At 50.4% G+C, this 14,649-nt stretch overlaps 1 protein-coding gene and 1 long non-coding RNA gene across 6 annotated transcripts in view; one reads left to right on the top strand and one right to left on the bottom strand.

The window, feature by feature from the left end:
• The window catches only part of LOC116665660, a 30,335-nt gene extending 15,864 nt beyond the window's left edge, over positions 1 to 14,471 (bottom strand). Inside the window, exons 1-2 of one of the 3 annotated variants that reach the window (XR_004322276.1) lie at positions 14,364 to 14,471; positions 11,896 to 11,997 (exon numbers count right to left, since the gene is read on the bottom strand). This is a non-coding gene — a long non-coding RNA (uncharacterized LOC116665660). The other 2 variants (XR_004322277.1, XR_004322278.1) reach the window with 2 other exon arrangements.
• CA11 (carbonic anhydrase 11) lies at positions 8,790 to 14,494 on the top strand. 3 transcript variants are annotated; one of them, XM_032485634.1, is made up of 10 exons: positions 8,790 to 9,680; positions 9,770 to 9,844; positions 9,933 to 10,019; positions 10,581 to 10,723; positions 12,205 to 12,390; positions 12,586 to 12,681; positions 12,843 to 12,915; positions 13,012 to 13,166; positions 13,432 to 13,597; positions 14,366 to 14,494. In XM_032485634.1, the coding sequence occupies exons 1-10, from the start codon at positions 9,614 to 9,616 to the stop codon at positions 14,389 to 14,391; spliced, it is 1,074 nt and encodes a 357-aa protein (XP_032341525.1). In that variant the 5' UTR covers positions 8,790 to 9,613; the 3' UTR covers positions 14,392 to 14,494. The 3 variants fall into 3 exon arrangements, with proteins under 3 accessions (XP_032341525.1, XP_032341527.1, XP_032341526.1); XM_032485636.1 differs by lacking the exon at positions 9,933 to 10,019 and having other exon boundaries at positions 8,794 to 9,680; positions 10,611 to 10,723; XM_032485635.1 differs by lacking the exon at positions 9,933 to 10,019 and having other exon boundaries at positions 8,795 to 9,680.
• The last annotated feature ends 155 nt before the right edge of the window (positions 14,495 to 14,649 follow it).

Genomic DNA, 14,649 nt, shown 5'->3' on the forward strand with positions numbered 1-14,649 from the left:
AGGAGGAGCGCGCAGGCAGCTGCTCCAGCTTGCGGCCTTAGACTCTGACCTCTGAACCTGGGCTCTAGAGCCGAAGCCTGGAGGCCTCGAATACCAAGGAAGGAACTGAAAGCAACCCGAAGCTGAGGTTTTACCTCCACGGCGTGTCCTTCAGCGAGCCAATCAGACACTGAGGAGCCCATGACGTCACTGGCATGCGCCGGCACCCAGCAGGCACGTGTGATGCTGAACTGAAGGCTGCAAACTGCAAGGACTCTTGGTCTCAGGCTAGGACCCTCCACCTGTGACCTATGCAGCAAGTCCCCTCAATAAAGTCTCACATCTTAGGGAATCTCTGCTATAGATCCCTGATCCGTGCTGAGAGGATCTGTGGGGGTAAAATGAAGAAGGCTTTGAGGAAATCTGAGGAGCCGAGATATGGCTACAGCTCTCTGACCAAATGGCCAATCCAACGAAAGAGCTGTGAGATGTCACTGGGTGTTAGTCAGATTTGTACTGCTTCATGATTGGCCAAAGCCAGTGGGAGGGGAGGGTGACTAGAAAAGGCGGGAAATACACATGAGGAAAATTCGGCAGTGTCAGATTTCCAGAAAATTCCAGACTGAGGAACTTCTGGTTTCTGATGAGCCCCAGCATGGTCTCTGAGACAAAAATAATGGATCTTTGGGTGAATATCTGAAGAGGATTCTGACAGATTTTGAAGCACAGCCTAAACCGTTTCATGAGTGAATAGCCAATTGGGAGCCACAGAGTGTTATGACACTAGTTGATGCTAAACAGAAATCTGTTCCCACCCAACAGGCCAGAGCCAACAGGCAGGAAGCAATAAGTACGATGGAATGGAAGGCCACCATGGCCTATGATCTTCCTTGTCACCTTGACCTCTGTCCCCACAATTAACCACAAAATTTCAAATTTGTGTGACCTTTGTGGGAGAGTCCCTGAACAAGCAGTTTGATGGAATCTCAGACGAAGGGATATGATATAAGTTTTACTGGGGCCTAGAGAGCAACGTGTTCTTCCCCTAAGAGAAAAGCAGGCCTCTTAGCCAATGGGGAGTCAGGATGGGCCATGATGTCACAGGGTATTAGGCAGAGAACAAGCCCTCCCACCAATATTCTGGATGTGCTCCTGAGGAGACTGAAAAATGACGGAAATAGCCTTTAGGAAGTGACTGTTTGATCCTCCGACCTGCCAACACTATCCTATGTATAAGGAAGCTTGCCTTTGGCCTCCAACTGAGTGGCCTGGGTTGGGCCATCTCGGAAGCAGGAGATAGGAGTCTTTAAAGGCTTTTCTAAGAAGAATTCTAGTTTTATAATCTGGCTTTTCCATCCTTTCTTGGAAACAAGTCAATCAGGCATTCACCCCACTACTTCACCCTCATACCTATTTGTCAACTTTAATAATAAAATGGTCAGTTATTTTACCAGCAAAGGTGAGTTTATTAGGGAATAGCAGAAGAATTGCAATTGAGGATATGCAAAGATAGGTGACCACACGCAAATACAGAGAACAAGGCAGGGGAACTTGGTTTTAGAGGGAAAAGAAGAGAGTTGGATGGACCTGTAATAACCAAAGAGGCCATTGGAGGAAACTGGGAGTCCAAAGTATGGAGGCTTCTCATTGATTGGGCTGCTAAAGTCTCTGATTGGCTGAGCTACAATGGGCAGACGTTTTTCTTCCTCTGCTGGATAGTAACCTAGAGGCACCTTCCTGTCCCAGATGTAGGTTAATCTCCCTCCAGTTAATTGAGGATGCCTGGTAGGGCCTGAGAGCTCCCACTACAGGCCTGTTCCACCTCCAACTCTACCTGCAGTTTCTTTAGTTACATTAAATATGTTCAAAATTCAACCATGTCGACCATTTCCACTGCTACCACTTTGGTCCAAGCCTACACCACTCTTTGCCCAATTTACAGTGTCTCTACACTGGTCTCCCCACTACCATCTTAGAGTCTTCTTCACACAGAAGCTAGGATGATGACTGTAAAACCCAGGTGAGGCCTGTCATTTGCAGCAACACGGATGGACCTAGAGATGATCATACTAAGTGTAGTAAATCAGACAGAGAAATATAACTATCCTATGATATCACTTTTATGTGGAATCTAAAAAAAAATGACACAAATGAACTTACTTAGGAGACAGACAGAGACTCACAGACATACAAAACAAACTTATGGTTACCAAAGGGGAAAGGGGGAGGGATAAATTGGGAGTTTAAGATTTGCAGATACTAACTACTGTATAAACAATAAACAACAAGGTCTTACTGTATAGGACATGCAAGTATATTCAATTTTTGTACTAACCTATGAGAAAGAATATATATATATATGACTGAATCACTATGCTGTACACCAGAAACTGACACAACATTGTAAATAACTATGCTTCATTAAAAAACAAACAAACAAACCTAAGTCGGACTATGCTACTACTATGCTCAAAACTCTTAAATGGCTTCCCATCTTTCTCAGAATAAGATCCAATATGCTTGCTCTGCCCTACAAAGCCCTACACGATCTACTCCCACCATGTAACTGACCTCACCTCCTACAATTCTCCCTCATTCACACCTCTGCGACTCTAAAGACTAAAAAAACCCACACAACTGATTTATAAGGATGTTTTCCAAAGGCAACTATACAACCCCTCTGTTCTCATCTTACTGGCAAGAATTTAGTCACATGACCACAGCTAGCTACAAGAGAGAGAGGAAATACAGTTTTTAATGCTGAGCTGTCTTGGACCCAGCTAAATAGGATGTTTTGATATCAAAAAAAGTGAAGAAAAAGGATATTTGGAGAAATTAATGGACTTGGCTAACATCAGGCTGTCAGCCAATCAGAACCCAGACATGGGCATCATGAGGCAGAGCAGCGTTTTGGTGTTTCCAGGAAAAGTGAGGCTGAGGTTGGAAGTACATGATGTCTGGTCATAACATTTCATCCCACCTCCTGTGGCCCTAACCTTGGATTTGGGGCTGTTTTGTTTGATGCTGTAACCTGAGCCTTCAGGACATAATAAATAGTCCATAAATATTTGTTGAATAAATAGGTAGGTCCTATTATTGTACCCATTATACAGATAAAGAAATTGAGGCTCCCTGGGGGACGTCACCTTGAGATGGGGGCAGGGATTCAAACCCACATGTGTTTGGGTTTGGCTAGAATCCTTGACCACCTCTCTGGTAAAGAAACTGAGAGAAGTACAGAGACTTAGCAACCATCACACAGCAAGTAGCCAGCATTCAAACTTATTTCTCCAGAGCTGAGCTATCCCGTCAGTAACTACTGCTACATTATGGCTGGTGGCTAGCATATCGGACAGAGCAGATAAGGAACATTTCAGCCATTGCAGAAACTTCTTCTATTGGACGGCACTGCTCTGGAGACCATTTTCATGAAGTGCGTGGACTCTGGAGCCAGACTGCCTGGTTCACATCCCTCCTTGTCCCTCAGTTTTCTCATGTGTAAATCGGGGATGATGGTGATGATAATAGGAAATAACTGACATGGCATATTATGAGGATGAAATGAATTAATCTGTGTACATAATGGGCCTAGAACAGTGCCTGGCACAGAGTAAGAGCCATTTGAGTTTGTTATTATTTCATTTTTATTTTTTATTTTGGTGGGAGCTAATTAGGTTTATTTATTTATTTAATGGAATTGGGGATTGCAACCAGGACCTCGTGCATGCTAAGAATGTGCTCTACCACTGAGCTCTACCCTCCCCCACTGCTGTTATCATTTAAATGTCTGGTGCCCACACATCCCCCAGGAGACGCAAACCCAGAAGGTGAGAACACAGATCAGGAGGATTTTGCTGGGCTCCAGGAGGGAGTGGGAGTTGAGAGCAGGGAGTGAGGGGTGAGGAGGCCAAGAAGGGTTGTGGGAACCACCCAGGCCTGGAGAGTTCTGGCCCTGCCACCTCCTACCCAGGGGCCGGGGAGGTAGGAGACGAAAGTGAGACGCGGGGCCAGCCCCATGTGTTCCTTATGACCCCAACTTTGCTCCCAGCGCCCAAGACGAATAGGCGTGAAATCCACATCTGGGACCCACCTCCGGCCTGGCCATTCCCTCCCGCCGCTGGGCACTGAGCCCAGTCTGTCTTTGCACCACAATGGCGGCAGCACAGATGGCTTCCAGAGCTCAGAAGAGACTGTGCCCACCTCAGCATTGCTGATGGCTTCCTGGAAGAGCAGAATCCTGAAATGCATACGAGTCTGAGTAGGCATTTGTCCAGCAGAGGAGGGAGAAAGAAAGGCCCAGTTAGAAGCCAGTTTGTGCAAAGCTCCAGAGGCCAGAGGGCCTGGTACGGTAAGAAAAGAGATGAGGCTGGAGATTGGTGGCAGCAGGGGTATGTGGGGCCTCTAAGACCAGGCTGAGGGCCTGAGTTTTTTCCCCAGGGGCACTGAGGAGCCATGAGAGGTCTATGAGCAGGGGAGGGGCAGGGTCAGCCCATTGTGAGAAACAGATAGTGATATGGATGAGCACAGAGGTGGCTCGGGTCACTGGAAGAGCTCAAAGAAGGCCTTGAACCCAGTCTGGAAGTCAGGAAACTTCTCTCAGAGGAAGTGACAGCTGAGATAGGTCTTGAAGGACAGAGGAAGGATTTGATCATGAAAAGAAGGGCTGAGAAGTAGGGACATTGTCCAGGGGTGCTGGGGAGCTATGGGATGGCTGTTACTAAGGGAGAGGCAGGTCTCCCAGATTTGTCCTAGAGAGGCTCCCAGTTTGGGAGGGTGGAGTAGAGGAGAAACATGGGTACAGTCGCATCTGGTATAATGCGTAATAACAGGCAGCCCAGGGCCCAGCCTGGGAGGTCAGGGAAGACTTCCTGGAGGAGGTGAGGACTTGCAGGAAATCCAAGTGTCTCCCAGGCAGACAGGAGGGGCCAAAATTGCTCAGGAGAAGTACCAGGTGCACTGTGTCATTCAGTCCAGCCAGATTTCTCTCCTGAGGATGCCCCTGTGCTCTATGCTGGGTGATGACCCTGGAGAGGGGTCAGGCCTGGGCCCTCGAGGGAGGCCACACAGGACACAGTCCCTCTCCTAATGAGATCTGTGCTCTAACGGAGATAGCACATAGCATTGGGAAGGTCCACAGGAGGCACAGATCCAGCTTGAAGGTTAGGGAGGGCTTCCTGGAGGAGGAGAGCCAAAGCACAGGTAGAGCCTGCTCTTCCTGCAGGGTCAGTCTGTCTTCTCTCCCTCTGTGTGTCTCTGGTTCCTTCATTGTCTCGCCCTCTAATGACTTCCATGTTTTTCTCATTATCTCCCCTAATCCCTGGGGCAGGCTCCTATAAAAATTTACCACAAACTGCATGGCTGAAAATAACAAATTTATTCTCTCAATTCTGGAGGCCAGAAGTCTGAAATCAAGAATTGGGCAGGGCCATAGTTCCTCCAAAGGCTCTGCGGCAGGATCCTTCCTTGCCTCTTGCAGCTTCTGGTGGCTTCTGGCAGTCCTTAGCTTGTGACATCACTCCAATCTCTGCCTCTGTCATCACATCATCATCTCTCCTGTCTCAAATCTCTTTCTGTCTTTCTTTTTAATGGAAGTATAGGTGATTTACAATGTCATATTAGTTTCAAGTGTATGGCAAAGTGATTCAGTTATACACACATATGTGTATATATATATTCATTTTTTTCTGATTCTATCTATTATAACTTATTACAAGATATTGAACATAGTTCCCTGTGCTACACAATGAATCCTTGCTATCTGTGCCTCTTTTTCCTTTTTTTTTCTTGAAGAGAGAGGTAATTAGGTTTATTTATTTATTTACTTAATGGCAGTACTGGGGATTCAATCCAGTACTTCATGCATGCTAAGCATGCACTCTACCAATTGAGCTATATCCTCCCCACCTCTTTTTTTTTTTTGTGGGGGGTAATTAGTTTTATTTACTTATTTATTTTAATGGCGATACTGGGGATTGAACCCAGGACCTCGTGTATGCTAAACACATACTCTACCACTGAGCTACACCCTCCCCCCCTCCCCGTGCCTTTCATTTAAAAGAACACTTGTCATTGGATTTAGGGTACACTTGGATAATGTAGGATAATCTCACCTTAAGATCACTAACTTATTTACATCTGCAAAGACCCTTTTGCCAAATCAGTTCCTATTCGCAGGTTCTGGGTGGAGAGATCTTTTTTTGGGGGGCACCATTCAACCCATGACATCTTGGGTGAGTCACACTCCTCTCTGAGCCTCAGGGTTCTATCTGTATAACTGGGCTAAAATTAGTCCCCATCTCTCAGGGCAATTTCGAGGATAAATGAAGCCTACAGAGTGCATGGTATAGCCCTGGTATCTAGGAAACCCTCAGTCAGGGTACTGCTATTTCTTACTGATTTTTTTTTTGTATATATATATTTTTATTGAAATATAGTCAGCTTACAATGTTGTGTCAATTTCTGGTGTACAGCACAATGCCCCAGTCATACATGAACATACATACATTCATTTTCATACTCTTTTTCACCATAAGTTACCACAAGATATTGACTATAGTTCCCAGTGTTATATAGTATGAAGTTGTTTATCAGGTTTTGTGAGAATCCTTCTGTATTTTGAAGAAAGAGACACTCTGCCAGAGTTCAGTATGTGTTCTGTGCGATTCTGTGGGTTTGTAGATATAATTCTTGGTGTATTTGTGGGAGACAGTGAGCTGTGAGTCTCTCTGCTCTGCCATCTTGGCACCTCCCCCCTTCCTCTACTGATTTATTTTTCCACTGAACTGGATTCTTCTGCCAGGCTTTTCCTGCCACTTCCCCATTTCTCTGCACATATGTCTCCATCACACTTTCTTCATCTCTGTGTGCTTCCTACCTGTATAACTCTGGTCAAGTCGCTTCTGCCTCTTGAGACTTGGTTTCCCCATGTATAAAATGTGAAAATAACATCCTGTATTTCATAGGGTGGCTGTGATGATTACATCAGTGAGTTCATTGAAAGTGCTCAGAACTTTGCCTGGTACATAGGAGTTGCTTTATGTGCCGGATGCTTTTGCTGTAATGATCATTGCCTCTGTTCCTTTGTCCGGTCTTTTTCCGGTCTCCAGAGGTCCCTCTGTCCTCAAGTGTCTCTCTTGATGCATTTCTGTGTTTCTGAATGACTCTCTTACTGACATCTGAGCATCCTGGGACTTTAAGAGTCTATCTCTCTCCATTGCTCTCTCTCCTCCTCCCCCCACCTGTGATGGTATCTAAAATAAGTCCACAGTCTTTGAGATACTTCTGCTCAAGAGGAGAGGCCTAATCACTTCCCCTTTCAGTGTGGGCAGACCTAGTGACTCACCTCCGATGAACAGAATCAAGCAGAAGTGATTTTGTGTGACTTTCGGGATTAGGTCGTTTAAGACACCTTCTCTCTCTCTCTCTCCCAAGTCACTCAATCTGAGGGAGAAGCCAGTGGCCATGTGGTGAGGAGCTGAGGCCTCTTGCCAAGCACCATGTAGGGGAGCTTGGAAGTAATCTTCCAGCCCCAGTCAAGCCTTCGGATGACTGCAGCCCTGGCCAATGGCTTACTGCACCCTCATGAGAGACCCTGACTTCTCTGTTGATGTCTGAGCCAGAGTCACCCAACCAAACTGCTCCTTAATTGCTACCCCTCAGGAACTGAGACAATCAGTGTTGCTTTAAGCCACTTAGTTTTAGAGAAATTGTTATGTGACAATGGAAAATGAATACAAACTTTTCTTTCTTGTGTGTTCTCTGTGTCTCTCTATTTCTGCCTCTCTCTGGGTGTCTGTCTCCCTACATCTTGTGTCCTTGAGTGTCCATTTCATTCTCTATCTCTGAATGCCTCTGTCTCCCTGATTTCTCTTTAGTATCTCCCCTTATGTCAGTGTTTCTGTATCTGGGTCTCTGTTTCTGTCTATCTGTTGGTGTCTGCTGGTACCTCTTCCTCCGCATGAGTCTCTCTATGTGTAGATGTGCATGTGCGTCTGCCTCCTTCTCTGTCTCCTCCTCTCTGTGCCCCTTGCTCTAGGGGTGTGTTTCTATGCATCTCTGTCTTTAGATCTTATTTTCTGTTTCTGTCTCTCCCCTCATACCTCCTGCCTGGCATCTTGCTCTTCCATCTCTTAAGTGCTCTGAGGGTCTCTCTGTCTCTGGGTCTCTCTGCTTCTATCTCTGTTTGTGTCTCTGTCTCTCTGTGTGACTCTGTCTCTCTTTCTCTGCGTGTCTCTGTCTCTCTTTCTCTGCCTCCCTCTGTATCTGTCTCGTTCTGTATTTTACCCTCTCATTCTGGGGGTCTCTATCTGTCTCTTCTCTGTGTACATCCGTTTCTGCATCTCTTTCATTCAAGGTATGTGAGTCTCTCAGTCTCTCTTCCTCCTGCCCCCACCCCCCCCGCCCCCGCCCCCTCATCTCTTCCCTGGCTCTCCCTCCGTCCTCTCTCCACACCTAGCTCAGCTCCTTTACCCTCTCCAAGCCTCCGCAGTTCTCTGATCCCACCTCTGCTCTCTTGCCTCTGCCTTCCCAGCTCCTCCTCCCACCTCCCTCTCTCTTTCCAGGTCTCTGCCTCCCCCTCCTGGTCAGCGGCCCACACCGCACTCCAGTCTCCCAGGGGATCCCTCAGCCGGGTTAAGGGAGCCCCTGGCCGAGGCCCGAGTGATGCTTTGGGCGGGGGCTGCAGGCGCTGGCGCAGCCTCTGACCCGGGCCCCCGCGAGCTCGGAGACCCCCGATCCCCCGGGGCCAACGGCCCTGAGCACGGAGACAACGAGGACTCTCCCAGCTCCACCTTAAGCGCCCCCCCCCTTCCGCCTTCTGCGGAGGATGGAAACTGCCAGCTCTTGGGCCCCAGGTGTCCGGGGCCACCCCCGCCCCCATGGCCCCAGCGCGGATGGGAGTGGGGACTAGCCCTTCAACGACCCCTCCATCCTGCCCCTTAGACACCAACCCCCACACACGCCAACCCGAGGAGGAGTGTTCACTGCTGTGAGGACCCCCCCACACCCCAAACAACGACAGAAAAATTGAATAACACCCAGAGAGAGAAGAGAGGGAGAGGGAGGAGGGAGGAAGGGAGGAGAGAGAAGAGAGACACAGAGAAACAGAGAGAAGAGGCTGGAGAGGAGGAGGTGGGGAGACAGAGGAGCTGGAGACCGAGAGGGAGAGAGTGGGGAGGACAAGGGGGAGAGAAGGGAGAAGGAAGAGGCAGGAGCAGAGAAGAGGGAGAGGGAGGAGGAGGAGCAGGTGAGAGCAGCAGGGTGGGGTACGGAGTTAGAGGGCTGGGGGAGCTTGAGGAAAAGAGAGCCAAGAAGAGGGTGTGGATTAGAAACCAAGAGGTAGCTGGAGGGAGAAGCAGAAGGCAGAGAGAGGAGAAGGAAGGTCGGGAGGGAGAGGGAGGCCGGAGGGTTCGGGAAAGAGGCAGGAGAGGCTCAGAGAGGAGGAAAAGGGGCGGGGGTGCAGGTGGGGTGGGGGTTTCTCCATCTCGGCTGCTTTAGTAGCTGGGGAACTGGGACTCCCTGTGGGGAGGAGAGGAAGGCTGGGGGTCCTAGAAGGACAGGGTTCCAGAAAGAGGGGACAGAGCCGAGAGAGGGGGTCCAGAGCATTGGGAAGGGGTCGCCCAGAGGTCTCCTGGGGATGGGGAGTGCAGCTCGCCTGAGCGCCCCTGGAGCGCTGGTTCTCTGGGCCGCACTGGGGGCTGCAGGTAAGGCCTGGGGGTCGGGGCAGGGGCCCCTGAGGGAGCGGTGGGGGTGGGGATGCCAAGGAGAGGAGTTCAGGCTGCTCTCTCCCCAGCTCACATCGGACCCGCACCTGACCCCGAGGACTGGTGGAGCTACAAGGATAATCTCCAGGGAAACTTCGTGCCAGGTGCAGCCAGGGCGGGGACCCAGGAGTCTGGGCTGCAGGCGCCTTCTTCCTGAGACTCAGGAGCCCTCTCCTCCCACTCCTGCCCCAGGACCCAGGAGTCCCAGCCCCTTCCTCCCTGCCTCCGGAGACCCAGCCTCTGAACGGAGTGGGACATTATACATGTGCATTTCAAGTAGTGAGTGGGAGTGAGTGGAAGGCAAGGGAGTATGGGGGTGGAAGAGTGTGTGCGTGTTTGCAGGGAAAGAGGCATGTAGATCCTGGTTCCAGCTGAGACCAAGGGGTTCAGCGGTCCCGTTCCCCGCCTGATCCAGGCCTCTCTTGCAACTCCTCCCCAGTACCTTCATTATCCAGCTGTGGGACAAGGGAGACTGAGGGAACTACAACTCCCATGGGCTCTGGCAAGGCCGGCAGTAGATTGGTAGGCTGGCAGCCGCTGGGCCTGCTGGGAGTTGTAGTTCCTTCCCCAATGACGATTTTTAAGATAGGTTTGATCAGAGAGAGGCTTGGAGGTGCTGGAGAGTGGTGGGGGTGGGGTCTTAGGAAACTCCTCCAAGATTCTTCTAGGACCCGAGATCCTGGATTCGAGTCCCCTCCCTCAGAGCCAGGAGTCCAGATTTCCAGCTCTCCATCTCCTGGGATCCAGAGTCCAGACCACAGCCTTCCCATCAGATGCCAGCATTGGCATCTGGTCCATATTTCTGACTCCCTTTCCTCCCTGCCACACCCCTGTTCTCAGGGCCTCCCTTCTGGGGCCTGGTGAATGCAGCCTGGAGTTTGTGTGCCGTGGGAAAGCGGCAGAGCCCCGTGGATGTGGAGCTGAAGAGGGTCCTTTATGACCCCTTTCTGCCTCCGCTGAGACTCAGCACTGGAGGAGAGAAGGTAAGGAGCTTGGTGGGAGGGGCTACAGAATCCATGGGGACTGGGCATGAGTAGGGGTGGGGGGGTGAGGCATTAAGTTGTGAGGCTAGTCTTGGGGAAAGAGGCCTACACACTGGGTGGAGATGAGGTGCCTTGTAGTCTAAAATGGATTACCTATTCGTCTATCCTCCCTAGTTTTCCCATCTCTTAGAAACAATGGTAAAATAGACCTTTTCCTGTGCCAGGCACTGTTTTAAAACTTGATAAATCCTCGAATCCACACAACAACCCCATGAAATAGGTGCTATTATTACCCTTATTTTATGGATGCAGAAACTGAGGCACAGAGAGGTTAAGTTACTGGCCTGAGGTCACACAGCTAGAGAGTGCTAGGGCTGAGATTCAAACCCAGGCAGTATGGTCCCAGAATCCATGCTCTTCCCACTTTGCAGTACCGTTTCTTCTAAGAGTTGGCAGTATCCTTCACTCAGCCACCCCAGTCAAAAGCCTCAGAGTTATTTCCTATCCCATTTTCTCCCTCACTGCCACTTCCCATCATGTCTTTTCTGGTCTCCCTGCTAAATATCACTTCACTTCTTGTCCCTTCACTGCTGCCACCATCATCTTGCTCCTGGACCAGTGCCATAGTATCCTTGATGGCCTGCTTCTCTGTCTCTTGCAATCCATTCTCCATCTCCAGCTAGAGAGATGTTTTAAAATGCAAACCAGACCATGCCACTCTCCTGCTCAAAAATCCTATTAGGATAAGTAATATCAGCAGACACTTATATAGCACTTACCATGTGCCCAGCATTGTGCCAAGTGTGTTATATATATTCAATTATTTAAATAAAAACACAAAATACTCCATCACTGCCCACAAGGCTCTGCACCATCTGGCTCCCATCACCACTCTCTCCATGGCTCACTGAGCTCTGGTCCATTGGCTTCTAAAACAAGCCACCTCAGAGCCTTTGCATTTGCTGTTCCATCTTGTGGAATGCTCTTCTCCCTGCTCCCTGCAACTAACCCCTCCTTATCCTTCCTGGCTCCATTCAAATGTCACTTCCTCATGGAAGCCTTTCCTGACACCCCACCCCCACCCCAATCTAGACTGGGTTTCCCATTCTGCTTTCTCAGAACTCCCAGTTCTTCCCAGCATGAGCACAGGATGTAATTAATTAAGCACTTACTTCTGCGATTCAGTATGTATTGTCTGTCTCTCCTCCATTCAAACAGAAGCTCCAGGAGGCCCAGAATTTTTGTGTACTTGCTCATTGCTCTCTTCCTGGAATCTGTGGCATAGAGTAGCAGCTCAATAACTAGTTATTAATTAAATATATTCACCACTATTAGGCATCTACCATGGACCAGCACAGAGCCTGGCAAGACTTTAGTGTTCAAACTAAATGGTTGTTGGCAGCGGGAAATGTAGGAGTGGAAAACAGTAGGGAAAAGATTTTCTCTGTGTGTCCCCATAAAGGTTTCCACCTCTCCCACAGCTCCGGGGAACCCTGTACAACACTGGTCGCCATGTCTCCTTCCTGCCTGCACCCCGGCCCGTGGTCAACGTGTCTGGGGGGCCCCTCCTTTATAGCCACCGACTCAGTGAACTGCGGCTGCTGTTTGGAGCACGGGATGGAGCTGGCTCTGAACACCAGATCAACCATCAGGGTTTCTCTGCTGAGGTGGCAGCCACTAACCTCTAACCCTCGACTTTCACCCTGAGTCGACTCAATTCCTCCCACCTCCCCCATTCACCCCATCCTCCTTCCACAGAGCTGCCCCCCAGCACTAATCCTTAACCTCAACAACTCAGAGCTGTACCCATTCTCTCTCCCCAATTCTGCTGGAGGACCCCACTCTCTGTGCTCCCTTCCCAGGTGCAGCTCATCCACTTCAACCAAGAACTCTATGGGAACCTCAGCGCCGCCTCCCGGGGCCCCAATGGCTTGGCCATTCTCAGCCTCTTTGTCAATGTGAGCCCAGGCAAGATTTGGAGGGAGGGAGGGGCTGGAACCTGGGGCCTGAGAAGAGGGCCTTCTGAGAGGGTGGCCCAGACTCCTGGGTCCTGGGGGAGAAAGGGATTGGAGGCTTGGACTTCTGGGTTCCTGTCTCCTCACCTCAGACTTCCACACAGGTGGCTGGTAGCTCAAACCCATTCCTCAGCCGCCTCCTTAACCGTGACACCATCACCCGCATCTCCTACAAGAGTAAGTCCCTGGGCATTGGGGCGTAGGGGTGGGATGTGCACAGAAGGGGAGTTCAGCAGGGGCACCCCTCTTCACTCTGGCCTGCTATTCCCGCAGATGATGCCTACTTTCTTCAAGACCTCAGCCTGGAGCTGCTATTCCCCGAATCCTTTGGCTTCATCACCTATCAGGGCTCTCTCAGCACCCCACCCTGCTCGGAGACTGTTACCTGGATCCTCATTGACAGGGCCCTGAATATCACCTCCCTCCAGGTGAACCCGTCGGCCCATTCCCCCCATCCCTGCCACCCCAATCCGTTCCCTGGCTTAGGTGTCGCTTTGCCTCACCTACCCTCCAACCGCCCCCCCCCCCGCATTGACAGGGAATTAGAGTCGATTCGAGGGTCTGACAACCCTTGGGGGTCGGGTGGGACTAAGCAAGACCCCGCCCACTCGCTCCCAGGGGCGGGGTTTCCTTGTGACGTCACCAGGGCCATTTATTATTCACTCGGAGTTTCCCACCCCACTTCCACGGCAGATGCACTCCCTGAGACTCCTGAGCCAGAATCCTCCGTCCCAGATCTTCCAGAGCCTCAGCGGTAACGGCCGGCCCTTGCAGCCCTTGGCCCACAGGGCCTTGAGGGGCAACAGGGACCCCCGGCACCCCGAGAGGCGTTGCCGAGGCCCCAACTACCGCTTGCATGGTATGATCCAGTCTGCACCCCCCTCCATGTCTTGGTCTAACCCGCCTCTGTGTCTCCCCTTGGTGTCTCAATATGATACAGTCCTTGCTTCCCCTTTACTGCTTCCTTGTGATCCAGCCTCCTGAGCTCTCACTCGCCCTCTCAACCTTCCCTCTTTGTGTCAACGTGGTACAGCCCACCTTCCCGTCATAGACCATTGCTGGTCCTTGATTTGTCTTTCCTCTTCACTGCTTGCAACTTGCAACTTGGTGTTTAACCCGAGCCCCCTGGCTTCCTTGTGGTACGATCAACTACTGGCCCGTGGTTCTTATTACTATGGCTTTCCGAAATGGTACACCGCGAATCCTTTTCCCTGTTTCCATGTGGTACAACCCTAGCTGTTCCATAATCTGACATCCCCCTTACTGAGAATCAACATGGTACAACCCCCTTCCTTACAGCCTCCTCTTGGTTCAGCCCAGTGATCTAAAGTTCACCTCTCTGTCTTCTCAACATGGTACAGCCCACATCGCCCCATGAATACCTCCACATAGTTCTGCCTAAAGCTTAAACGAGTCCCTTTTCCACTCTCCTGCTGCATTCCTATGGTTTAGCCCCGTGCCAGAATCTTACCATTTCCCTCAACTTCTCAACCTGGTACACTCTGGTTCCCCCTTCGCAGCCTATGGTAGAGCCTTGCGCGGCCCAATCCCCGCCCCCTGCACGCCCTCTGCACTCCTTTCTATCTTGCCCTAAACTAACGCCCCCCTCACCGGTGTCATCTTACAGTGGATGGTGCCCCCCACGGTCGCTGAGACTCGTCATCGAGGATTGCGCCTGCCTTTCCCAAGCCTCCTCACAAGGGGAGGGGAGTCACCCCCAAAACAAAGCTATTAAAGGGACAGAATACTTCCTGTATCTCAGTGGTCTGATTCTAGGCGCCGTGGGGAAACATCTGGGTGTTAAAGAATAGCAGCCTTCTTCTAGAAACCAATATCCCTCTTCCTAAACCCCACAACTCGGTTTTTTTGCTTCCTGTTTCCCAGAACAGTCATTTCGGTATGTGGCTCCTT

The sequence above is a fragment of the Camelus ferus genome, chromosome 9, assembly GCF_009834535.1.
Source record: "Camelus ferus isolate YT-003-E chromosome 9, BCGSAC_Cfer_1.0, whole genome shotgun sequence".
Taxonomy (NCBI): domain Eukaryota; kingdom Metazoa; phylum Chordata; class Mammalia; order Artiodactyla; family Camelidae; genus Camelus; species Camelus ferus.